Below are 27,345 nucleotides of genomic sequence, written 5' to 3'. Positions count from 1 at the left end.
CTGCATACCGGCTGAGATGAGGCTTCCATTGCTGGCCATGATAAGTTGATCTTTGCTCTCAAGGCTGGAAAGTTTACTGATCCGCGGGGCGCAGATCTCTGTGAGGTCCATGGCGATGTCTCCTGAACTCCTGGTTGTGGTCATCTTTGACTGTCGGGGAGGAAAGAGACGTCCGTGAAGAGGAAACCAGGAGGAGAGGGAGGAGGGCAAAGAGAAGTGAAAAAGGGATTGTAAGTATTTCATTTTAATGATAGCGCACTGCCATAGTGGCGGCTCCATTTGCATGCTTAGTACTCCAAGCGCGCTGCTCTCTCATCAATCAGTGTGGGCTCTATTCCTGGAAGAACACTGACACACCATCTGCCTTTGAGAGAGACAGTGGCTGAATAACCTCATTTGACCGTAGCCACACACACGCTCACTCTACTCTGCCACAAAACGCATATCACACAGCACTCATAATGTTTAATAGCTCCATGCTCTGTAAATACGCATCATAAACATTAACACATAAAGCATGGATGTGTATTTTCAGGGTACACTGACACTTTTTAACACATTGGCTGTAAACACACTGTGCCTTTTCCTATTTATTCTCAATGGTGTGGTTATGAAACATATATATTCTTTCCAAATTACACACCTCATATTTTAGATATGCCACATCATAGTTTTGAGATGAACATGTTCCTCTTCAACCACACGCAAGGCAAAAATAGGCATAATATTAAAAGGCAATACTATCCTATTTCATTCTACCTACTATGGGAGAAGTGATAAAAATATTTTACTCCAATTTACAAGCTCCATTTCAACTACCTAACCTTCTGTTACTTTAATAGATAACAGCAATTCTTTTCCTTTTACACCCAAAAATGTCCAATCTCCAAACATAAGGCTGACCAGCATGGTATCTGTTGCATTAAACCTGAAGGCTTGTGATATCCCCTTTGTCAAGATATTTACACAAGTCACAGGCAGGCATGGGACACGGATCAGGCAGTGCATCACATGATGAACAGTCACTGTTTCACTAGGCTGACACAATAACTTTACAAAGTGCGCTAATGCCTGTATTCAAAGTGAAAGAGGAAGACAAGTTCCGTGTTGCTACTTTTATGCTAATTTTACAGCTTGGTGTAAAAAAGGTCAACATTATAGCTCTTACTGAGGTGAAATAAATGTTATCAGACAAAATTAATTAGTCATAATGGAGTCACATTGCACACACAGGTGTCACTCTCTGTGTGTGTGTGTGTGTGTGTGCGTCACCTATGTGGGTCACTGGTCATAAGGCAAGTTGATCTACAAAGTATCGGTGTAAAAGTGGGTATGAGATTGTTTTTGAAATCTGAGTGAGCAGGGAATGTGAATGAAGTAAAGTGGAGGTGGAACAGTGAGGAGGATCCAGACTCACTTTACTTTGCTTCCTGTCCAGGTAGAACTGGTGCTGACTGATGGCCATCACCCAGATGGTTTTAATCAGAGAGTGGCTGGCATACCATGTGTGAATAACAAGACCAGTTTGTCCAAAAGTTCGCTTGGTCACTGTTCTTCTGTAGAAGATAATAAGACAAATACTCGTTACTACAAAAACAACTAAACACTTGATGGCAGATAAACAAAGCTTTAATAAAAGAAACAATTCAAACAAAAGATTAGAAAAGAAATCTTTATCTAATTAAACTTGTGGGTGTAATAGTATATTGAAGAGGAGAGTAGCAGCGACATTAAACTCCTTGTGAAACAGATAGTGGGATTTAATAAGAGCTTTGGTGACTGCAGGTGCCACATTACAGCCTGTGTGAAGAGCAGAGGTCCTTATAACAACCTTCGAATAACAAAGTGGCCCTTAAACAGCAGGAAAACACTCATTTAACAGACAGGTTACAGCCATTAACACAGTGTCCTAAATGGGTCAGGGGCTGCTGCTGCCCTTCACAGTGTGCGAGGTGTAGGATAAGGACGTCTGTAGCTAAAATGGGAACACTTCAAAAAACAGGGAAAGGAGCTATTAAGATCAGTTAAGATAGATTAAGTGGGTTGCCTTCTCTGACCTGTGTGGGTCGTTCACTTCCACTGCGAATTTCTTCTCTCGGAAATACAAATTCTCCAACTGCTTCCACTGAAACAACTGCAGAGAGAGAGACAGTTCGGCAGAAAGAGGGGAGGGGTAGACAGACATTACACACCACTGAGTACACAAGCCAACACAGGACTATTGATTCAAATGTGGATTTACAGTCCATAAACAGAAATGTCATTTGATACAGAAAGACACACATTTGCACCAATTTACTCATAAAAGCTAGAAGCTTCCCGCACGAGGGAATCAATCTCGCTAAAAGACAACACAACAGGGAGGCAGGTATTAAAAACAACTGGCCTTGTTTCAGCCACAGCAGCCTGCCTTTTAGTACGGTTTTTTTTTTTTTTTTCCTGGTCAACTTGCAACATTAGCAGAAACAAAATAACAGCTGAAGCAGTGAATGGGGCTCAGTGGGCCAGCCAGTCAGGTGTAAGTTTGAGTTAACACAAGAGCAATTATAATGCTGCTGCAACTGCAGAGAGTAAAACTGTGCCAGGCGGCAGGCCAGCTTCTAATTTCATTCTGCTGCTGAAAACAAGAGGCAGGACTTCTCCATGTCAGAATCAAACATCTGCTCCACCGACACTGAGCTCACTAAACAGATCTGGAGCTACTTGCCTGTGAACAACTCTTCCCTGCTCTCCTTTTGGAAAAGAAAAGACGCTGCACGACAGTGGAGCTTGAAATGAACGTAGAAGAGAATTTATAACCACTTTTTCACCAGACACTGACCTAGAAGGTAACAACCTACATTACTCTGAACTACAAAAGCCCATTATACATCTTGTACCCTCAGTGAGAAATTGTGCCTTGGGTAAGAAATCATAAGAAGCTGACACATCTCCACTTCCACTGGAAAAAAACATATATACCAAGCATAATTTATATGAAAACCACAACTAAAGCACTTATTTAAAGGGAGCACACGAGGAAAATAAAACGTTAAAACCTATTGACTATTTAACACAGCTTGACAGGTACTATGTGGACACAATAAAAGGCTTACCGTGAAGGGTATTTTTTACGCTTATCAAATCCCTGGTGAATTCTCCTGGGTTTGTATTGAATCCTTTTGACTTTGAGTTTCCCACAGGGCTAGAGCTTCCTCGAACAATACTGACTCTTGTCTGTTCTCAGGGAGCCAGATAGGTGTTGCAAGAGTTTCAGCTGAGTAGGCCACGCCCCTTTCACCCCCACCCCCCCTCCTCCTTCTCCTCTGACATCACAGACACCTCACACGCTGCCTTCGAGGCTTTGAACCACTCTGGACTGCTCTCTCTTTCTCTCCTACACCACTCACTTCCTTTTCAGTCAGACCAGATGAACAGGTTGTACACAAGTAAATATGCGAGACCAGGTTTTCCCTTGTTTAAAAATATTTTAACCTAACTCCGCTTCCTGTCACTCACACATAAGCCACTGATCCTTTACTGACTTTGAATACTCCACTTCCATCTATGGAGTTCTCTGCTTTTCATATTGTAAATACCACACAAAGCACTGTTGTGTAGCCACATCCACTCTAACCAAACATGTCAGGAATCTGTTACTATGGTCTAATCATTAATAGCAGGAGCTCTCTTTGCTTTCATGTGGAAAGGGAACACTTTGTCAGGCCATTTAACCTACCAGGTGAAAAGGAAACACTATGCACTATGTTCCACTAACACTAAGCAATAAGCATGCCACCTCAGAGTTTCAAGTTACACATTTAATCTGTCTACTCATAAACTTTCACAGGAGGCTTTCATTCTCTATAGATTTTAAATGTAGATACTTTTACTTTATTATCCACGAAAGCGCTGAATGTCAATGATTGTGTCGATGATGATTGTGGGCATGGTGGAGAACTCAACATGCAGTTCCAGCCAATACTGCATTAGATAGCCAGTGAAACGAAGAGCATGGTACTTGGGAAGCATGGGAACAATGGGAACCAGGCGGCAGGACGCTTCCAAAAAGCCCATTGTGGAAGGAACCTCACGCCAATTCACACCCCCGTAGTTGCTATCACTTTAGCATCATTTACATTGTAACAACAGATAACAACAATCTATGCAATAAACACACACTTTCACTGGATGGTTCATCTTATTAGAGAAACTCCACACCTGTGTGCCAGTACAAGGATGAAACTAATGCAGGACTCTCCTGTGACTGCTGCTGAAGCCAAAATATGTCAAGGATGTGACACACCCCAAACACTACAATCACAAGACTGCAAGAGGTCTTCTTATGAGAAAACGATCCGAGAAGCCTTTGCACACAAGCGAGTTGACATATTTTGCATTTATGTGAAAACAGCAACTCATAAACACAAAGTAACTGCTTTATTAAACACTGCAAAGATGCATTAGCTTAATCTTTATATTTTGATTTGAGTGAGTACACAGAATTTATGTATCTTCAGTATTTACATCTCTCTTGTTGTTGCCAAACGTCTCGTTACAGGCGGGTGGAAGTGTGCCAGAAATGCCTGTGGTTTCAGATGGGATCAGGCTGTTCAGATCCAGATCACACCCACAACCCAAGGACCCCCAGGGCCACGTGTCTACAAAATCATACTTGGATGAAAATGTGTCAAAGGCCCTGACTCACACACATGTACAGAAAAAGATCCGCCCTACCCTTCACATACCACGTCACACACCGGCTGTAGCTGGCTGGCAACACTGTACATTTCCACAACATGACGCATTGTTTAAAGATGTGAAAACTTGACACAAGAAGACAGCGGAAGGAATGTCATCCTCATCATTATGGAGTGAGTTTAAGCAAAATAAAAGCGACTGGGGGAAAGCATCTTTTCGGTTTTTATCTCGACTTCTTTTTAGCTTTTCTTCTGGCTAAAATGCTTTAGACTTCATTCAAGTCTTTCGCATCGTGTCACTTATTACCCTAAAGCTGACAATATGTCACCCATAATAAACAGAAGATTTATTTTGGTTCTGCTGGCTCATCATATATGTGGACCAGCATGTGGTCTTAAAGAGTGTCCTGTTACCCGCTGGGAGAAAGCCCAAGTGACACAGAAAGAGACTGAAAAGTCTCCTGGTTTAAGTCTTGACTTGCCATCTGCTTCAGTCCCATCCTATGTCCTGGAAACACACATCTTTAGTCTAAGCACTGTTGTGGTTTACCATTTATGTTGTCTCTACTTTTGGCATCTTCACTTCTGTCTTTGTCCTATCCAGATCTTTGGAATAATTTATTTATGCCTTTTACCTATTTAGACATTGCTTACATTGTTCAGCTACTATTCTGATAATTGAATCATTGTTTTAGCCATTTTCTTAGCAAATGTGCTGAAAATTTGCTGGTTCCAGCTTCTCAAATGTGACAATTTGATGCTTTTCTTTGTAATACATGAGAGTAAACTGAATATATTTGGGTTTTGGAATTTTGGTCTGACAAAAAAAATACATTTTAAGACATCACCTTGGACTGTTGTACAGGCACTTTTCACTGTTTTCTGGCAATTTATAGATAAATAATTATTGGATTTATCTAGAAAATCTACATATGTTTAAGAACTGCATAACTACTGACTGACCTGCCACCAGTACCACCCCACTGAACCCAGCCTACAGCTCCCTACACAGATAATTGTTTTGTATTGTTTGATCAATTGTGTTCCCTCCAAGACACACACAGATTACCATAATGAATGCAGCATGCTGAGAGAGGCTGGGGATAGGGCAAGGAGCGTTGGGCTGGGTTGAATACAAGGGCTGTGAACTAAGACAAGAAGCACTATCAGTATTCACCAGATATAGAGGTCTCCATTCGAAGCAAAAGGAAAGTAGCCATACACTTCCAATTATCACTAAGAGCAACAAAAAAGGTCATTTAAAAAGGCTACATTTTTTCCAACAACAGGAAACTCTTGTGAGGTTCTCATGTGACTTTCCCCTCCTTTTGTGGAGGAGTGATGAACCCTTCCAGTACCCAAACACCCTTATTGCTGTCCCCTAACACCAAACACCCACCCACCCGGCTGGCAGAGTGCCAACCCCAGTCCCAGAGGCCTGCTGCTTCCCACAGGGCACCATAATTACACCTTCCACCAGGAGCGTAGGAGAGAGACATGCTGTGGCTGTGCCCATTAATGCCTCGGTATTCAGTGTAACAGCACACCCTGCTATGTCAACAGGTTCCTGCCATATAACAATAGCTATGATGAGGGTTATGAAAGAGGCTAAGGAGAAATGCTCAGTTGGGACACTATTAAATAACACCTCTCACATAAAGGGGTGGGTAATCACAGGCGCGACAGCACATACAAACTGTGGAACAGGAGCAATACATTTTTAATAAATGTATCGTACTATATCAGGCACATGATGGGTCCTCTACTTTAAGATCCACCATAAAGCTAAAAAGTACCATCTAACAGTTTAAGGAACACACTTTTATTAGTTCTGCCTGAATTAAGGTCAATGTAACTCCAATACTAACTGTTTAAAGTTACATTTTTGTCATAAGGGGTACATTTATACTTTTTAAGTTACAAATGATAGAGGAGCAAAACAGTACTTTTATTTGTATGGTATAATGCCCTGATGACAAGCTTTTAAAATCATTTCTGCACATTTTCTCTCTGAGACTGCAGGTATTTGTGCATGTTCCCATTTAAACTTTGTAAGTTGAGCTGTTTAATAACCCCTTTGACAATTCATTCCACTGTTGCTAGTGTTGGTCCTTACTGTATTTGCTCTTAAAGCTACAGCCTTGACTGCACACCACCCATACTGATACTACAAAATATTTTCCCCATCTGTCTTCCTCTTTCTCCTGACTGGCATGGGAAAAGCAGGGTCTTAATTACACCTATTTACGCTCTAGATGGATCATTAACCAGCTAACAAGAGGCACAGGGATTAAGGCTGAGTTTTCAACTGGAAATTAAAGTATTTCAATAGTTCTCTATAATAAATGCTCCCACAAAAAAAGGTTAAAACGAATAACTTAAACTTACTTGTTTAAGTATTAAATGTCACTTCATAAGAAAACCAAGTAACGTCAAGTTTATTTATAAAGCCCACACCCAAACTAAGAGTCCCAGAGGGATTTACAGTTTGTACAATATATGAAACCCTGTATCCTTAGATCTGTGACACGGATAAGGAAGAACTCCACACACAAAAAACAACAACAAAGACGTGGTGGAATTTTGTTAAAAAAAAATTCAAATGAAACTACAATTAAGGCAAATACAGCAGCTGTAAAAAAAGAGGTCAACTTACCTTTCTTGGTTTCAGCTTGTCCTGTAAATCGTACTGGCCGATGCCTTTGTAGCTGACTCCTAGCCACCACGGTATTCCCTGTTTGTCCTGCATGAAAGCACAAACACACCACACCACCACTCATTAGAGGTAGCTTTATTGGTGGGAGTTTGAAAAAAAGAAAAAGATGCCTGTTACCAAAGCAATTGCCCCATTAGGCTCACAGCTATAGCACCACAAGAAGAGATCAAATACATTAAAGGCCTTAAAATCTCTGCAAACCCAACTGAGTCATTTTAACGCCGCTGTTTGATCTCCTCAGACACCTTGATTTAATAGGGTTTAGTAGGAAAAGTCGGTGGGTGAGAGTAAAAGCAAGGAAAGTTTGAGGAATCACTTAAAATGTGGTAAACTAAACATGCATTGCAATGGTTTATTGGATTCTTGCCTTTATTCTTTTGAATTAAATAAAGTGTAATTTTGTACAAAGCCAGTTTGTTTTATAATCTTATCCCACCCAAGCAGGCTGAGCATTAAATCTTATTGTATCTCCCTAACATACAAGTGTTGCTTCTCTAGTTGCAGCACAGATTTTAACAGGAAAAATCCTCATGATTCAAACATCAAGCAACACGAATAATGGTTAGATTGATGTATTAGATTAGATGCTGGTAAAGAAATGAAGACAGCATGTTAACAGAAGCTTGTTCAGAGGTTAAGCTGCTGTATGACTTGGGGCAGCGCTGTTACCTTCACTGGGTAATAATGGACTCCATATGTCGGCAGGGACTCCACCAGGGCCAGATACCTTCAGAGAAAGAGGAAAAGGTTAACAGAAATTCAGCCACTTACACTTCATCACTGTCAACCAGTGGCTGTTGTACAACAGACAGAGTGGGATTTAAGCTACAGTCATTGAGAAACCACAGTCATTTGCGGTGGCAAGCTGATTGATTTGTTTCAGGGCCATGACAGAGGGAGGGAGAGTCCATTGATCAATTCAAGGGCATAAAACATCCCAGCATAAATGACCCGGGGTTGCTCTGAGTTACAGTCCCAGGAAAAACACAGTAGAGGACTGACATCCGCCTACTAAGAACACCTCCTTTAATTGATGACACATTCTGGCATGGCGACAGCCATCTCTTATAACAACAGCCACTGCAGTGCAGACACATGGGCTTAACACGCACAAGGAAACACATTTTGAAAAGTTAAATCATGCAGATATTGTATTTGTTTTCATAACTTACTGCACAATGGCTTTTCCTCTGGTCAGTCCCTTCAGTTTTGTGTAATGTTCAATCACTTTGTCTTCACTGCAAATGGATAGATAAAACATTTAATGAATAATCCATCAAGTGTTACACATTCCAGCCACAGAGGGATTGTGAGAGGGCCCTTTCTTTTTGACACACATTCTGTCTGCTCATGCAGAAAATGCAGTCTGGCCTACTGGCCTGCTGATGGCTCTGATGTACAGACGGGTGACAAATTAAAGGAAAAGCCAACATAAAGTGTCTTAGTAAGGTGTTGGGCCACCACGTGCCGCCAGAACAGCTTCAATGTCCCTTGGCATTGACTCTACAGTCTCTGAACTGTTCTGGAGGGATGAACACCATTCTTCAAAAAGACATTCCCTCATTTGGTGTTTTGATGATGGTGGTGCAGAGCACTGTCTAACACATCAGTCCAAAATCTTCCATAGGTGTTCAACTGGGTTGAGATCTGGTGACTGTGAAGGCCATAGCATATGATTCACATCATTTTCATACTCATCAAACCATTCAGTGCTTCCTCATGCCCTGTGGATGGGGGCATAGTCATCCTGGAAGAGACCACTCCCATCAGGATAGAAATGTTTCATCATAGGATAAAGGTGATGATCCAGAACAACTTTGTGTTGATTTGCAGTGACCCTTCCCTCTAAGGGGACAAGTGGACCCAAACCATGCCAGCAAAATGTCCCCCACAGCATAATAAAGCCACTAGACTGTAGGGTTCAAGCATTCAGACCTGTACCGGTTTTTCCTTTAATTTGTCACCCATCTGCACCTCTCCTGCAAATGCATCCCATTTACTTCCCACTGTAACCATCCCTTCTAACTAACAGCATAGTGAGACTTCAAACTGACTGTGGCTTAACAGGCAGAAAGAGAGAGAAACAGACAGCATGTGCTCATACAACTACAATTTTAATTTGGATATTAAACTGAATGTAACTGCTTCAGAGGCTGCTGTAGCCTCAGATGACCGTTAAGCCAGAAGCGGAGGAGGCAGGCGGAGGTGAAAAAAACAGCAGTGTGGATTGTAGAGACAGACAGCATCCTTAAGATAGCCAGTGGCTGTCAGCACCTCCCTGTGCTCTCTCTCAGGGTTAATGGGCAAACGTAATTAACACAACCCTGGCATTAATTAGTCACAGTCAAAAGCGAACAAAAACCATCTGCCAAGTGGCAAGCAGGTCTGTATGCACCTTACCACCCAAAACTGTTCGTCTGCGGAAAATGAGTGCTTTGTACAACCAGGTGTTTCTGACTGCAGAGGCCGTTTGACAGCTGGATTGTTAGCATTCATTGTGGAGGAATGGCTGTGGTATTGGTTGAACCGCAAGTATCTCCAGAGCTGTGTGTGATCCTCGAAAACTGACCCTGCACCCCTTACTCATGCATTTTGTGGTTTTGAGAGACCTCAGCAGCCCAGATAACTTACCAGTAATTGAGAGACGGGTGCTCCCTGAGTACTCGAGTGGGCAGAACTGGAAGCTGCTTCAGGTCTGATCTGGCACTCTCAGCACTGTAAAAAGAAAATCATACCCCAACAATAAGAATAAAAATGCATTTATTCAAAATAACAGAGTTCTTTCTAGAGCCGTTTTGATTGAGAAACAGAGTTACTTGTCTATCCTTTGAGCTGGGAGAGACATCAAAATTACAGCGTTGATTGATGAGAGACATGTCATTATGGTGTAATTACTAACTCTCATAAAACACGAGAATCTCTGAATTCAGAAATCTCAAAGATCCTTTTTTTTGACCTTCAAAAGAGTAGAGCTCCAGGCCAGCTAGGGTAACGTAAAGAAAGTTAAGGTAAATGTTTACACAAGAATCTCAACTCAAAGTCTAAAAATGTGTAGAGAACTTTTCTCCACATGTCTGTGCTTTCACAGTGTGGTTTCAATTTCTGTTTAAGGCATGATAGCAATAATTCATGTTTGCAAACCTTTAGAAAAGGTGCAGTGTCAGGATATTGTTTTCATCTTTTTTTTATCTACAGTATAAAGAGTAGTACTGTGTGCCAAGACTAAACTCTAGTTTCACTCATGTCTTGCCAGGCTTCATTTATAAAAGCTCATGGAGGGCCTTTAAGTCATAGAGAGCCTTTTAAGGGGCTTGGCAAGAAATCTTTTTAAAAATATCAAAGCCATTTCATGCAGGTTCTCATGCACTTAGCTATTTCTATGTACTGTGGGCAAACTACAGTGTATTGATTCACCTTCACAGATTAGCCAATGATCACAACATGATAGATGCGACAGGTAGACTATCTCTCACCCACAATCTCTGCCAAAAATGTCAAGCAAGAGGCTTCAAGTGTCGTAACAAACAGAGACTGACCATGTTATCTGAAAAGACAAACTGTGGTGTGTGTCACTGTCAAGGCCTGCGATAGTGAACTATGAGTCACTCCAGCATCACGTAGGAGGGAGCACTGGGTCTACAGTTTTTGCCGGACAAAAAGGGCTCTGGCTTGGCGGGCCAGTCCAGTGGGGACCCGAACAAAAGCCATTCACAAGCACTTGGCAGCCTCTGCCTGTGTTGAAAGGTATTGTATGAGCCCCAGCACTGTTACAAAACAGCCCGTGGCCTCTCAGACCGGACTCAAATGTGTAGGTCAGATCGTACGTAACATAACCTATTAGAACACCATCAACTATTGTACCAGCTAAGTCTTTAACAATCACCTCAACATAAAAATAAAGATGCTTTTAGGCCTATAGCCGTTTGACCTCAAGTTGACTTTTTCGAATGTCACTTTAACTCTTCTTCTTTAAACAATAATGAAATTTAACAGCCGCTGACATGGTGGGACAGAGCAATAATGATCAAGTTATGTGAACCAGCTTACTAAACAAAAACAAGGGTGAGCCTCTGCAAGGGCAGAGGCACTTGAATCACTCTTCCCTGTAGCTACCTCTCCTAGGTTGACTGGGTTTTGCTGCCACGGCACTTCGCTGCTTGTTTGATGGCATACATTTTATGGGGAGCTGGGGCCTGGCGTTGTCGGGGTGATCTACTCCGCAGCCATGCTGCCCTGTCAGCAATCTGGAATTCATTACTACGTCTGTTATCTCCCCGCAGCCTGCAGCGTGGGGGCAATTCCTACACACGGTACAGCCCAGGCCAGCTCAGCCTACCCAGTATGGGAGAGATAATACTCATGTGTCAGCTATTCCAGTGGGCTGAGACGTGGTGACTGTAGAGGGAGCACAATGAGAGAGGCTGTTGCTGTGAATGAACCACTAACTACAGGCTACACCTGCAAATAGAACTAAGGACTAAAACTTTTTGTAATACTGGTCTATGTGTGGCACAATTAGAACAATTGGAATTGTGTTAATCCAAGCTAAATCTTAATTACTAATAGTTAATATATAGTGGTATTGACGCCTGAAGCCCACTTTTAAAGCTGATTACAACTGTACAAGAAAAATCCCCCCCAGTTACTCTTAAACTGTTACACCTAATTAAAGACATCAGTAAATCTTGTGATTTCCTACGTGTCCCACAAGCTCTTTCATCAACTGCCAGACAACAGTTGTAACTTGTTGCATTGAGCTATGGATTATACCTGCAGGTGGTGAGAGCAATAGCAATATTGTGTGAAACTGTGTAGTAAGAACAAGATGCAATGTGATGTTTTTTTTTATACTAACACAGAAAAGGAAATTCTGATACAGTACAAGTACAATGTGAAACCTGATGGTGCATTAATTCAATGCTCAACGGGGGGTTGGCCCACACCACCACAATAACATGACCACAGTGAGTCCTCCTGACGCCAAGTTGTCTACCATTGGACAGTGGGCCTGGCTCATCCCTCTTAAGGCAGCTGGCTGTCGGAGGAGGAGGTCTCCCTAACTCCTCCACCGCTAATCTCACTGCTCCAGGCCCTTTGCTGATACAGTGTAGAGGAGACACATTTATATTATATGCTTTATGAGGGGATTTACTGGGCCTGTTCTCTCAAAGAAGTAGAAATAAAGGACATCGCTGACAGGAGAGAGAAATACTGCCACAGGACAGCGGGGGGATGCACCACTATGATAATAGCATCAGAAATCAGGGCCAGTGCTATGCTCAAGTGAGAGAAGTCTGAGAAACACAACTTTATTTTGCCATTTTCTTCACCTTTCCCCAGAGAAGTAGTTATTGTTAAATGACACAAAACTAATGCTCAAAGTGTCTTACAACTTAATATCTAGAAACTATAATCAGAATGAGCAGGGGGAATGAATTATCTGTGCAAATCAAAGAAAAAGACGGCCTGATTTGGACACATTCCCATCCTCCCTGACTCTACCAGATTTGTTGGCAAGTTCTCTCTTATTGTGCTTTCAGAATCAGGACAAAATACAGCCCATCCCTACACCCACATGGGCTAAAAGTTCAGACTCCACACTACACTTGAAGGTAAAGTAGTTTTAAGTCAAAACACTGAGGCATAAATCTGTACTAAAGCTGAAATAAATAATAATTGATGTTTATCAGGTCAATCATGCTTGTAAATAATGGGGCAGTAAATGAGCACAAACAGATGCAGCCAAGATTCTTTTTCTTTGTTTCTGCAAGAAAACAAAGGCAATGGTTTGACAAGGGGTCAAACTGCATTTTCAGCATTGCATATGTCACTAGGTGCATTCAAACCATACATGCACAATTCCTTACAGAGCACAAATCTTTGTGTTGACATAATGGACAGAGGCCTTTAGAGGCAAAGCACTGGGACAGCACACAGGTTCTGCTGCTTCAACCTGCTCAGCCACACACTCAGACAGAGTGTTTACTGATTGCAGCCAGTGCCCTTCATTCCTACAGCTAGCAAAAAAAAAACCCAACATACCTTATCAGCAGGTCAAGCCTCTGAGGCCCACTATGAAAACATTATCTCCACTAGCGAGCAGATTATAGAGGTTTCGTACAAAATCTCCCAGCAGTGTCATCAACCAAATCACGTACACAGTGTCCGTGTGTTTGTGTTTGTGTGTGTCAGGATATATGACATTTATAAAGAGATGACGCAATCACAAAATGCCAGAAAGAGCGGTCTTTGTTAAGTTGTGTTGAAATTATAAACATGGTGCATCTGCCTTCATAGACAACAGCGTGACAAAGGAACTCAAGTGTTCTGGTTTTAACAGACATAGTTAGGGCCATGTGGATGGCAGCGAGCCAGCCAGGGTTCAGGTCAATGTCACACGAACAAATTCAAGGGAATTATTAACTGAGGGAAGTCCAGCGTAAAATCAAAATCTGAGTCAGTCAAGTTGAATATTAACAGACTGCACACTGAGCACTGACCAAACAACTTAGAAAAATGAACCCTACTTCCTTGTCAGAGTACAGCAACAAACAATTCATAGATTGCACAGTGATTATATTTCACTGCAGATTTTAGTTTATGTCTAGTTAATGAAAGTTTATGGTTTATCACTATGGTTTTCAACCTTTTTGGTGTCAAGGACCCCCAAATTGATACACATCAGGCCGCTGGTTTAGTATACACACACAGCAAAAACATGAAATATGTTAGTAGATGTAATTATGAAAGGAAGAAACATTACATTTGTAGTTGTAGCTGAACAATTAATGAAATTACCATTTCTACCAAGCAAATGTATCACACTGTTCACTCAATGTGACGAAGACATTGTGTGTAAACTTTTCTACATTTCTTTTACTAAGAGCTTAAATAATGAAAACGTCTTACCTGGTAAAATCTCCTTTGGCCTCCTTAATAAAGGGAAATAATGCAGTTAGTAAAAGCTTTATAAGAAAACTGAACACTTAAGCTACTAAATTGCCAAATGCATTGATGCTATGCTTCCTGCAACAACTGCACAAAGCTAACGTTACACCATTAAACACCACTGGCTAAGTTACAGTTTAGTTTGACATCGTCTTAATTTCTCTACAAACTGCCTCATTTCAATAAGCAGTATTAATATGAAACGGTCAATTTCTTTTACAGTGCTAAGTTACGAAGCTACGACCAAACCACAAGAGACAAATGTTTTCAAATGTTGCGTGCCCCGACGGTCTTCATTCACATTTTGGGTGAGTGACAACATTTTTAGTCTTGAAAGCCTGCGACAAGCTCTTTCTTACCTGCAATGCGAATGCAGCTAACTTGAAAACATTTTCACTCTCCACTTCGATGGTTTCCTGTTGTATAGATTAAGAAAAATAACAGGGATTTCAGAGAATTTACACGCACAAAAAGTCCAGCCTGTCCGAAACACTTGACTTAAGAGAAAATCTCCCCGTCCCGTACCTCGGTCCCACCGTTACCGACTGAACCACTGCCACAGGGCCAATACTGTGTTTAAAATAGCCCGAGAACAGTATTTAATAATGTTTTTCAAAACACGAGGTGTCTTGACTATTTCCTATAGACAATTAAAATTAAGCACAGACTGGTGCGTAGAAAGCCGAGGCTGGCTGTCCGGTCTGAGGCTGCAGCCCCCTTTGTAAAGTGGTACGGTCCGAAAGCAGGTTCAACAGTCTCCGTCTCCCATGGTGACGAGTCTGCTATCCCCGCGAAAAAAAACTGCACTGCAACGTTTGATCACATGCTGCATTCACGTGCTCCTCGTATGGTTCAAAAACTCCTACTATTAATTAATTTGGCCTGTCTTAATTTATAATGCTCATGTTAATACTTTTTTAGAAAGTGTCCATGGACTTTGGAAACGTAACTTGATGTTCCAGTAATTTTGAAAAACAATCAATTTTTGACTCTACGGGGTTGAAACCTTGTCATATAAATCAGAGTCTGTGGCTATTTTTTTTTATGAAGCTGTGGTCGTTGCATAAGGTCTTTCACCGTCTGAGTTAATTCTAAACAATTGCATTAAACAATAACATATGGCTATCATGACACTAAGTCATTAACTTTGCGCAGTATTGTAAAATTTCCAACAGCACATGAAAGCAGCATTCTGAGTAACTGTTTGAGACCTCAGTGGCATGTGGCAGTGTTATCTTTCAAAAATGTAAATGTAGAGGTTTTTGGAGAGTACAGATATTTCTTTCCCAAATAAATCACGTTAAGGATAAAGTTTTATACATTTGAAGTATGCACAATAATTCAGCATAAAGATGGGGTCAAAGTAATTTGTGAAAAGAACGAACTGCAGATTTTGGTAATATGACATTTATGCTATTTGCTGAAGCAATGGATATTTAAAATGTTGCTTGACTAAGTCTTGTGTAATATGGGCCTAAATACAGAGTTGCACAAGGTTAATTTTGTATGAATAACAATATGTGTCCTATGTCCTATGAGTCATGAGTTATCTTGTTAACCATCAAGAATGATGACAAATCAATAGTGAGATTAGGCTTCATTAATCATTGCGATGATCTAGAACCTAAGGACATGCCAAATCTGGTTACTAGGTTTAATAAATAAATATTTGACACACCCTTTTAGAAATTTAAAATGTAAAATACTTACATTAAACACTAAAGATTTTGCATTCAGGAAGAACAGCTCCACTGTTGTGTTCTCTTTTAAGAAGGTGATCTTCTCAATGTAAAACCTGCAAAGAGTTTATTTTGGGTCATACAAGCTCATTTGAAACAGAATATCAATGCATTCTTCCAGTGCCTCTGCATTATCCATATACTGTCTCATGTTTGATATGAGATACTGTTTGGCAGCCAAAGAGCAGAATTGAAATTGTGTTACATCAGTGCCACCTGCTGGTCAAAATCAGCATTGGACTAGCTGCAATTTTAAGTCCTACAAAATAACCTTCTGTTATTCACAACTTAGTGTAACATGTAAAACATGATTACACCATTAGTCATTATAAGCCAATGTTTCCGGTAAGCACACTAGTATTCCACATTTGGCAAGTGTTTGCAGCGAGAGCACTCACCTCACAAGGAACTTGAGTTCCAAAGGACCTGAAGTCTTGGAGAAGTCATGATCAAGGACTTTACGATCCAGCTGGAGCCAGTTATTCTGGCCACTGAGCAGGGATAAAAGAATGAATCATATGTTGGAATACTGCAATCTTAAATATTTTCTGTCCCTTTCTTTCTCTTCTTTTTTAATATTGATGTAAATGAGGATTAAATTAACCAAATCTGAAATTAAAATAAAACACAAACATCTTTTTAATGCTTTTTCGAGCTTTAAAATGTCTATTATGTTGAAAAATGTACATACGTGTCATCTATGAAGCATAGTCCGAAGTATTCTTTCTCCTTCAGGTTAAAATGTGACGCCACCAAATCTAACAGCTCACGGGACAAAAGCTTGGGCTGGAAGGTTAAAATACAGTTGTTCAGTTTAAGTCATTTTAGAGTTACTCAAACTATATGCAGCATATTTTGTCACTAAGGCGGCAAGCAGAAAATGTCCTGTACCTGAACCAGCAGCTCTAGCTTCCTGCCATCGAGGAGGTGTACCTGGCACAGACGGCCCTCTGTCATCTGGAAAAAGAAAGAAAACATGAGACATGACAGCTCCCACAACACAATGCCATCATTACAAAAACACTCCACCTCCACCTTTGCCTCTCAACTCAGAGCCATGATTCCACTATTTTATCCCCAGGATAAAATGGTTTCTCTTTTGCGAGTTGAATAGGGACTCACCTCAATATCATGTTTGTTTTTGTTCTGAATGAATTGGTAAGAAGAGCCATTGGGCAAGTGTCCACATGGGACGCTCACTCCAACTGATCAAATACATTGCAAGATCGGCATACTTAATTTGATTGTTTAAGGTGCAAAAAAGTGCTGCAGTGAGATATTTCAGCCATAAACCCTCTCTTTATAAGTGCACAGTGAATCTTAAACAGGCTGACGTTTTTTGGCTCATACGGTTCCATTTTTTCTCCCACATATCCTTCCTCTGCATCAACACTGGTCTAATGAAAATCCCTGAAATGTCAACATCCCACGTTTTCCTCTCCTGTAAAGAAACACAACTGAAGGACAATGACGTCCTGGTCCATAGTTTAATTGAATTCCCATTCTATTGTTTACAGTGAATGGTTTAAAGATTAATTCTGTTGCAGTCAGCAGAGCTGCCTTTCAATGCAGCACAAGATAGAATATTACTATTGTATGGGCATGAATAATAGTCATATTTCAGTGTCTTAAGTTGTTGCCAACATTCAGGCTCATATTCTGAAATTTTAAAATGTTTTTGAATTACCCACCTTTATATTTGCAGGAGTTGTTCAATCAGTCTTTTTCTAGGTCATGAAATTCTCATGTTAAAAGAATGGTTAAACATTCTGGGGAATAACTCATATTTGCCTTATTTTTAAGAGTCAGATGAGAAGATTAATACCACTCTCCAAATAGAGAGTGGTATTAATGGAAGTGGTATTGGCCATCAAACTGACTCAATAATTAGCAGTTACACAGCATCAATCTACAGTTTGCTAACATTAGCTAACATTAGCCACTATGAGCTACTTGTCATGTCAGAATAAATAAGGCTGTAGCAGCAACCCCTGAGTGTACTGAACTGAGCAAGGATTTGTAAGATGAAGAATGTCTAGCGATGAGGTTGCAGATTGCAACCAACTGACCCCCTCTCTCTCCCCCTCCCCTTCCAAGCAATACCTATAGTAGCCGTGAAACTCACAAAAAACCATAAGTCCCTCTCTTGAGCAAGTGTTTGGTTTGTCTGTTCTGGGCTACTGTTGAAACATGGCAGTGCAACATGGCTCCGTGGAAGAGGACCCGCTCCCTCTGCAGATATAAATGCCTCATTCAAATGTAACGAAAAAACAACAATTCTTACTTTCATGGGATTATACACTAATCAAAACATACTTCCTCTAGAAGGTCACAGCTAACATTGGATGAGAGGCGGGGGAACACCCTGGACAGGTCACCAGTCAGTCACTGGACTGATATATAGTATAGAGACACCTATGGGCGATTTAGAGTCACCACTTAACCTAACCTGCATGTTTTTGGTCTATGGAAGGAAGTTGGAGTACCCGGAGAGAACATGCAAACTCCATGCAGAAGGTCCCCAGCCAGACAGAGGATTCGAGCCCAGAACCTTCTTGCTGTGAGGCAAGAGTGCTAACCACTGCACCGCCCTACTGCCCAAAACACACTTATGAATATTATATTCCATCTCTGCCAAGTCCGTTCTGCTAGATGCCACCAAATTCTAGACACTGAACCTTTAAAGCCACTCTATGAATTTTAAAATTTGTGACTTTGGAGCCCCCCAGTGGCAGTATAAAAAAAGACACAGTGGGAGACAGCTGTGCATTCCAGTGCCCCTGATTAGGCTGAAAACACCAATTCTTAAGGATTTGAATTTTTGACAAACAAAAAACTTATTCCTTCAGAATAATTAGATGGACACATAATCACATTAGAATTTTGCAAATGTTGGCTTTTATGCATTAAAAGTATACTTCTTAGTGGTTGGGAAATTAGTGAGCCAGAAAAATGATCTTGCTCATGCTATAAAAAAATCTGCTTTCCTATTCCATCAATCTTTGAATCTACTGTATTTCATGTGTTTAGGTTGCAACAGTAACAGCATTTTTATACAGATCTTTGTGACACATAGGGAGACCCTCAATGCTAAGACTGAATTGCCTGAATGTTGTTTGCTGCCCAGGAATGTGTCCAGGACTTGTTTTATTTCTGTGACTTGAGTGAAAAACATGTGGCATCCAACTGCTTGGCCTCTGTGGTGGAAATTGAGGGTCAAGTTGACGTCCAGTCCGGGCGGGAAGATGCCTTCTGGCATGGTGTTAAACTTCAGTCTACCAGGACATATTGTTCTCTGCACCACAACAGAGCTGTCATTTCACTTTTATATTGTACAAGCTACTTTTCCACTTAGTTGTTTTTCAGTGCCCTAAACCTCAGTGAGATTTACAGTTCTGTGGGCATAGCTGATGTACTTCTCAACAAAGGGTTTCATTTGCAGTCACGCTGACTTGGTATTATGCAAACTTTTGCTCTGAAGCCCCAAATTTCAATACCATACCCACTCTCTCTACTGTATTTCAAGTATTAATGTGAGCTGCACAGCGGGATGTTTTTAAGCACCATATCTCAGTGGTCCCGAAGAGGCAAGAATCTGTGTCACTTACACAAAAATGGAAAAATAAAGCACTGGAACAAACCTCAATGAAAACCACACCTACAGTATATATGTCTTGTTAGGAAAAATAATTGTTACTGCTGATTACACATTGTTCCATTGTTTATCAGGGATTATTCACTATAGTAACCCTTTCATGAATTGCTGTGGCTGTCCGGGGCACAATCCTTCCAAGGGTTCATTTATCAATGCTGTATTGTTGCAGGGCAATGACATCAAAACATGGACAAAGGCCTTTAGTTAACAATCTGATTTGAAACTCACAGCTAGCTACAACCCCTGAATTTCAGATTCACCTTCAAAATCTGTGTATGTGACTCAAAATTCTTAAAAACACTCACTATTAAGATGTGTAGAGTATCATTTGATAAAGATATACTGTATTCACATCTGCATCACCTTCCTCCACATCAGTAACAAAGTAGCACTAGAAAAGCTTTTCAAAAACAATGCTGTCCTTTTTTTTAAAAAAAAAAAAAAAAAAAAGGCTGACAGTGATCACTGGCCTCCGTCCAGCTGAAGAGAGGACCTGAGCTTCAGAGCGAGGTCCCTGATGATAAAAAGGGAGGTCACGACTGTGTCAGGGAGGTCATCCCCCTGAAGCCCTGTCATTATGGGCAGGGAGCCCCAATGGTGCTCTCTTCACACGACCTTCAGCCATTGACCTGCTCAGGCTGAGCTGGGCACACCCTGCAGCTCTGACCAGGTCTACAAACTTACCACTTCACCGGTTCAGCCTAGGAAACCAAAAGCTGGGTGGAGTGGTTATAGTATCCTTGTATAAACAGTGGTGGAAAGTAACTAATGATTATTAAACCAATTTACTTGAGTATTTCCATTTAATGCTACTTTTTCTCTGCTACATTTTAGAGGGAAATATGGTACTTTTTACTCCAACACATTTATTTAACAGCTATTGTCACTAATTACTGTTAAATTAAGATTCTACATACAATCAGTTTATAAAATATGAAACACTGTTAGAGTTAAAGCTCCACCTCAACCAACCTCAACATTAAAGTACTTCTTAAATGTTGGTGCATCAGTAATAATAATGTGACACCTAATGAGTACTTTCACTTTGATACTTTAAACACATTTGGCTGCCAGTACCCGTATACTTTAATGTGAGTAAAAAATTTGAATGCAGGACTTCTTCTGATTCTTATACTGTAAAAACTTCTTCCACCCCCGTGTACACAGTATATGTGATTCTGAGGGGGAAAAACAGTATTCAAGTATGTTGCTTAAAAATTAAAGGGATCTGATACTTGTGTTACTTCTGAGAATTCTTTTAAACAGGAAGCAAGAAACGCAGGAGTTTAAAGAGCCTTTGTGTTTCTAAAAGGTGACACAGAGTGAAATTTCTGTTGGTTTACACATCAAACAGAAAATCTTTCTTTCTCTAATGCTGCATTTTGTTCAGTGCAATAACATCAAAAATAATTTGTACCTTTTATACTTTGAATATATCAAAGTAATCTAAATGTAACTGGGTTATGGAAAGCAGTTTTAAACTAACCGACACAGCCCTGATAAGTGCCACCTACAACAAAAGTCATTTTCACATGGCAGTATGCTGAGAAAAAGCAAAAAGGAGGAACCTGATAACTTTCAAGTTTGCCCAGAGAGCATGATGTGTAAACCACACAGACAGCGTTCAGGTGTTCCAGCCACAGTGCATTTCAAACACTTTTAACTCTGAAAGTTCTCCTCTTCAGCCAGACAGTGAGATCAAACGGCTGGTCATGCTGCTTTTCTAATGACTGCCATGTGTGCCAGGAGAGAGACCCTTGTTAAAAAAAAAACAGGCTTTGTGACTCACCAAGAAGCAGCCTGCGCCTTTACGCATTCACACAAATAAACACATGCATACACTAATGAGCCAGTTGAGAAAAAGTACTGACTCACTAACCCTGGGCTTGGAGGAAAGTGGGGAAATTATGGGTAATATAAACCATGAAAATTGAACAGATAATTAAAGAAATCCATCTGGCAAGGAACGATCAATCACATATGCTGTCAATAATGTCGTCTGTCGAGGAGCTGCCATACCTGGTAGCATTTTCCAATCCTGAACCAGGCTTCTAGGAAGCGTCTGCATGGCATCAGCCCACGATTGTACCACCTCCTTAAGGTCTGATGTGCTAGGCTCCAGATGAGCTGGCTGCCCGATGCCACCAGGTCCTCCATTCCACGCATGATGCGCACAGCCATGACTGACTGTCTTTTAATCCCTGATGGCCAGTTTCTACTTCTACTGATAACACCTCACAGAATCAGAAGCAGGAGAAAAGATGATCTGCAGCCCACTTTGGTTCGTTTCACTCTGAGAGAGCAACAATTGAAAGGAGCATCTACCCTCCAGCATAAGCACACATAGTATACTATGTCTCCCCAGCTGATGTAATGTCAGTGAGAGTCGGCGCTCTGGAGAGGCTGGAGTGGAGTAGCGTGCCTGAGGCTTGGTCCTGGGCCCCGGTCCAAAACACTGCTTCATAGAGTGCAGGGGAGGGCAGGACAGAACCACGAGGCCCCTGCTGCAGAGGCTCCATCTCCCCATCTACATAAACACACTTGTATACAAACACAGCGTACACAGAAACATACTCCGGCTGCCCACTCCACCCCTCAACTCATAAATACTTTCCTCTGTGACTCACGCTAGTATAAATGTTTTGTTTTGATGATCCGATCTGTGATTTTGAACTTTCTCCTTTTGTAAAATTTGAAGTTTTCTTTTTTTTTAACATGCTAAATTAAGGCCAATTACTTCATCATATTTTTTATTGTTTTATTTCAGCATGTATTTCAACTTCATTGTGTAAGAAGGGTGTGGGTATGGTCTGTCACTTTGTCTGGGATGCTGGAGCAATTTCCTGAGGAGACCAGACATCCCCACCCAATATATTCTACAGGAGTGCTAAAAATAATTGGTCTGGTTTGGACCAGCAGAGATGGTGGATCTGAGAAGGCAAAACTAAAAGTGAAACTGTGAGGGGGAAAGCATTCGAAAAGGCTTTGATGCACAAATTTAGGAGGAAAAGCAATTGTGACTCACTACCAGATGTCTTCCTTTGTACAGCTGCCATTAATAAGCAAATGTCACACACAAGCCACACACCTGACTCAAATAAACAAGGCAGGAAAAATACCGAGTAAGCAATACAGGAGAGAAGAAAGAGATGGAGCAGCTCTCTGCAGCGACATGTTGCAGTTCATCTGGAAACAATATCCTGCTGTTTGTTTATGTGACCCCAGTTTCCAAGAATGCTTAAGTGTCCACAGTCAACACGGTGCTGTTTCATTGAACATGATCAGCGTAATTGTCTCAGAGCAGGCACACTGTGGTGGCCTGAATCTGCTGTAATATCACGGGGGAAGGATATTGACGAAAGATTAGAGAGGCAGATCTTCTACTGAAAATTTTTTAAATAATTCCTCAAAAAACATAGCAGGCAAAGTAAATAAATGAGTGATTCTGTTTCCTGCCTCATCAACTTTTATACAGGATATCAGAGGAGCTGCTGTAACAATTACAGCCAATATAGAACTTCCCTTATGTGTTCATTCATCGTACACCACGCAGACAAATAATAAACAAAAATCTTGGTGCAGATCAGGATCGGCCATGCATCTAATTGCTTCAGTGCGTGCAGTTATGCATGTAAGTGTAAATCCGCTCCAAAGCATACATAGTGGAAATAAACATCTCAATTACCGCCTATGCAGGCAGTGAACTGGCTGAGCTGAGCAGCTGTGACATTGGGCTTTTATAGAAAATGGGATTACATGTAATTTACAAAGGAGAATGCGAATGTACACTTTAATCCACAAATGTGCCAGATCCATGGACATTACTCTAGTTAGACATTTTGGGGAATATGGTTATTCTCTTTCTTGGCAAGATTTCAATAAGAACATCAATACTACTCTAATATAGCCTATATATTTACAATAAATATGATGCTGCAGCCAGCAGACTCCAGGAAGTCACTGCTCCTTGCCAAGAAATAGTCCAGCACGTAACACCTGGTAAAACTGCAACCTGTCGTCTTTACATTTTTTGTACAAATTAACCAAACAAGATAAATGTTTTAAATAGTGAGCTTAAGGGGTAGATTTGGCTGGCTGTATAATTAGCAGAGATATGAGAGTGGTATTGATCTTCTCATCTAACTTTTGGCAACAGGGTGAATAAGCATATTTCCCAAAATGTCGACATATTCCTTTAAATCTATGAAAAATAAATCCCAACCTCTCTCTGGTTGGCAGTGAATCTCAATAGACATACTAAAGTTCTTAACATATACTGGAGGCTGTCTGGAAGAAAGTCAAATACACATAAGAATAATAGTGCACAAGGCTTCACCAGCAATAATAATGATACAGCAAATGTGTTGTTAATTTACAGAATACTATAACAGGGAGACAATTTCATTCCTCCCCTGTCATTTTAAAGTCCCCTTTGAAGTGTAAAAAAAATGTCCTAACAGGATTAAATACTGGATGGATCTATTTCTGGAGGGCAGGTTTCATCATCAGAGACCCATTTTGAAGGTATTGACGCACCATAGCTATATAACCATGATAAATACAGACAGACGTGCGAGGCCACAGCTGCCTGGAGCAACAGCGGGCAAGGCAGCCAGACATATGGTGGACACAAGCCGCTGTTGATCACACACATGATCACCACGTGTGTAAAGGAGAGCATTACTTTAAGGTCCACATGTTAATACATGCAGGATTTCAGATGTATTTGCAGCACATATTTCTGAGGTTAAAAAAATGCCAACTCTACTTATTTCAGATGAAGCAGTTTGTTTCAGGAATTTTTAAAAGACAGTTGTCAGTACATCAAAAGAAGTTGCAGATAGCTCGGATAGGATCAAGAAATTAGTTCAGGAATATGCAATTGACTTTCAATATATACTGAAAACTAATTTCTAGTAAAAGATTTAAAGTCAAAATAAATTCAATTACTTTAAATAGTCTATGTTAGTCCAACAAAAAATACAGTGTTTTTTCAATGCAAGGGCATGCAGGCATTGTCTACTGAGAGCAGCGCATATGCACACTTCTTGTGAACACACACACATACAGACACGCACATGCCAAATGCCTGCAGGCGGTGGATAATCCCGGTTGATTTCCATGCTCTATACTGGGGTTTTGGTGGGGTGAGGATGTAGGAAGGGGCGACGACCTCAGCTAGAATCAATCTGTGGGAGTCTATACTCAGAGAGGGCATCCCAGTGGAAAGTGGGAATAACTGTCTGTGCTAACTCTGAAGGATGTATAATAAGCAGTGTGACTTCAACAACTATCCATGTCCATCTTAAAAGATACAGCTCTGTAGCATCTTTCACTAAATGTATGTATCATTATCATGCAAAAACCTTTATTAACTGATTTGTTTTTGGTCACTTAAGGACAGTGGAACAGGTTGTAAATATATTATCACCTTATAAAGTTGATGTGGCTAGTTAGTGAACAGCAGACAAAGAGCAACATTATCATTCATTTGGAGTCGTGTTTCTGAATGTAAGTCCAATATTCACTTTCCTTCAGCTCTGTTTTGGTCTAAACCAACTCCTGAGATATGTTTAGCTGCTAGTGAAGTTATAAGATTAGTGAACATAACCCAAAACAGTGAAGTTGTAGAATAAGCTGAAAGACAGTAAAGAGCTGAGGGGAAAAGCAGAGTCTGCAGAGGCTGATAACTCTCTGTGGGTTTGTCACTATGAGCGATCCCTTTCACGGTACACATAGACATTTGAGCCATTTTTAATATAAAAATATTGATCACAGCAACTTTAATCTTTGTGTATTAAATAAAGTCAATGTCCTCAAAATGAGGGTTCTTTGTTTCCTTGGTGACATCACCGAGGAGACTCTCCTCGACTCTCAAGGCAAACACACATGTTTCGGAGTACACAGAGAAAATATGGCTCATTCTTCAAGGTAATATCTTTTCACAGGCAGTGTGCATTGCCTGTGTAACTTACTCTAAATGGCTACTGTCTCCAACTCTCCCCATCCCCAGCCTGGCACCACGGCTGTAAACACCATGACCTCACACCACAGTCAGTCACCCCCTCTGATGTCACTCCAGCAAACATTTCTCTATGCATGTCATGTGCTGTACACAAGACTCTGCTCATTTAAAGGCTCATTCTTGTCAAGCTGTTGTTATACTTTCCCCCCTCAGGCAGAGTACAATCAATTGTTGTGGAAGCGCAGCGGTGACTGACATATTTAGTGTTCACCCTGCAGTGCCCCTTTATAGCCAGCAGATGGGGAAATTGAGTGTCACACAACCCTTGGGGACAAAAAGAGGAAATACATTTAGTGCTGGAAATTGTGTGGTGAATTATGATCTGTCTGGGGGGCTTTGCTATTACCTATATGCCAATGCCATGCCCCTTTTGCTAATATAAGGGCCTCATTTCACTCGTGATGCCTGGATTGAAAGTTTAATAAGAATACAGATGGGTAGGCTGTTACAATTTAGCCCATTGCTCTGTTCAGTCCCAGAAGTTCAGAATTAATAGGTCTGAATCTGTTGAGAATACAAGGCAGGGCATGACAGGGGCAGCCGCGCTGCCAAGATCATCACAGTTCTCTGTCCCCGGGCTCATTTCAACATGCAATGGCAATTAGGGTGTACAGTAAGTGGTAGATTAATTGTCTAAAAGAGGAAGGCCACCGAGTGAAGGTAACAGAGCCTGAGCGGGGCAGGGAAGCAGCTGTCATCCACACGGACCTACAGCTGACGAACTATGCCACATACTGAGACTGCAGCTGACAGGCTGAATGGGAGACATTCTGTGCAGTATGCCTGACACACCGCATAACACACGCACACATGCGGGAGGGTTTACTCCCAGAGATGGAGCAGGTGGACGCAGCTGTCAGAAATCATGATACTCGATAGCAGGATGATTTGAAGTCATACATCATACATGAATAGATTAAGTTCATAAAACATGAAAGAGGTCATCTCTGGTCATGCATAGAGTATGTCCCACTTTTTAATGGGCTTTGCTACATTAAAAAGTGGGAAACTTCACCGCTGTGAAAATGATGATTTCTTAGAACTAGGTCACCTATGCAGCAGAAATGTGCAATTATTTTTGAAATTGGTGCCCTATGACTAGAGAAAACTGAGAATGGGCTGTAGATTCCCCTCGCTTCCTATCGCTCTTAAGGGGGAATCCTACAACAAACAGAATGCTTTGTGCGCATCCCGTCCAATCAGCTACAGACAGTGTGTTTACGGAACGTAGGTGGCGAGTATGTTTCCCAGCACAGTGGCCAGTTAGTAGAGACAACATTAGTGAGCAGCGTTATATCTTTTTATCAAGGCTTATTTTCATTTACGAAATGTTTTTCCTCATTGAGTCTGGATATATCATACTGGTGTGCAAGGATCATAACACAAACGGTGTGCTGGAGTCAGTTAAGGGAAATCATTGCAAACTTACTGACTAGCCAGAATGCTGCCAGAGCTGCCCGTGGACAGTCAAATAACTTCACAGTCTGCTGTCTCCATTTCAGCTTGGTTTGGGAAACAATCCTGGATGAAGGGGTGAAAAACAGCAACCAGATACTGTTTCTTTCATTGTTTTGGATGACGAA

At 41.0% G+C, this 27,345-nt stretch overlaps 1 protein-coding gene across 3 annotated transcripts in view; it reads right to left on the bottom strand.

Annotated features, from left to right (window-relative positions):
* The window catches only part of frmd4ba (FERM domain containing 4Ba), a 48,592-nt gene that overhangs the window by 7,143 nt on the left and 14,104 nt on the right, over positions 1-27,345 (bottom strand). For all 3 annotated transcript variants that reach the window (XM_042406813.1, XM_042406816.1, XM_042406814.1), the window contains exons 2-14: positions 16,974-17,039; positions 16,774-16,868; positions 16,481-16,573; positions 16,054-16,138; positions 14,703-14,759; positions 14,305-14,327; positions 10,027-10,110; positions 8,568-8,633; positions 8,065-8,122; positions 7,336-7,422; positions 2,058-2,134; positions 1,418-1,556; positions 9-150 (exon numbers count right to left, since the gene is read on the bottom strand). In XM_042406813.1, the coding sequence (XP_042262747.1) occupies positions 9-150; positions 1,418-1,556; positions 2,058-2,134; positions 7,336-7,422; positions 8,065-8,122; positions 8,568-8,633; positions 10,027-10,110; positions 14,305-14,327; positions 14,703-14,759; positions 16,054-16,138; positions 16,481-16,573; positions 16,774-16,868; positions 16,974-17,039 (1,072 nt within the window). The remainder of the gene's footprint in view (positions 1-8; positions 151-1,417; positions 1,557-2,057; positions 2,135-7,335; positions 7,423-8,064; positions 8,123-8,567; positions 8,634-10,026; positions 10,111-14,304; positions 14,328-14,702; positions 14,760-16,053; positions 16,139-16,480; positions 16,574-16,773; positions 16,869-16,973; positions 17,040-27,345) is intronic.

Source organism: Thunnus maccoyii, chromosome 3, assembly GCF_910596095.1.
Source record: "Thunnus maccoyii chromosome 3, fThuMac1.1, whole genome shotgun sequence".
NCBI lineage: Eukaryota > Metazoa > Chordata > Actinopteri > Scombriformes > Scombridae > Thunnus > Thunnus maccoyii.
This window is presented reverse-complemented; position numbering and strand designations above follow the sequence as displayed.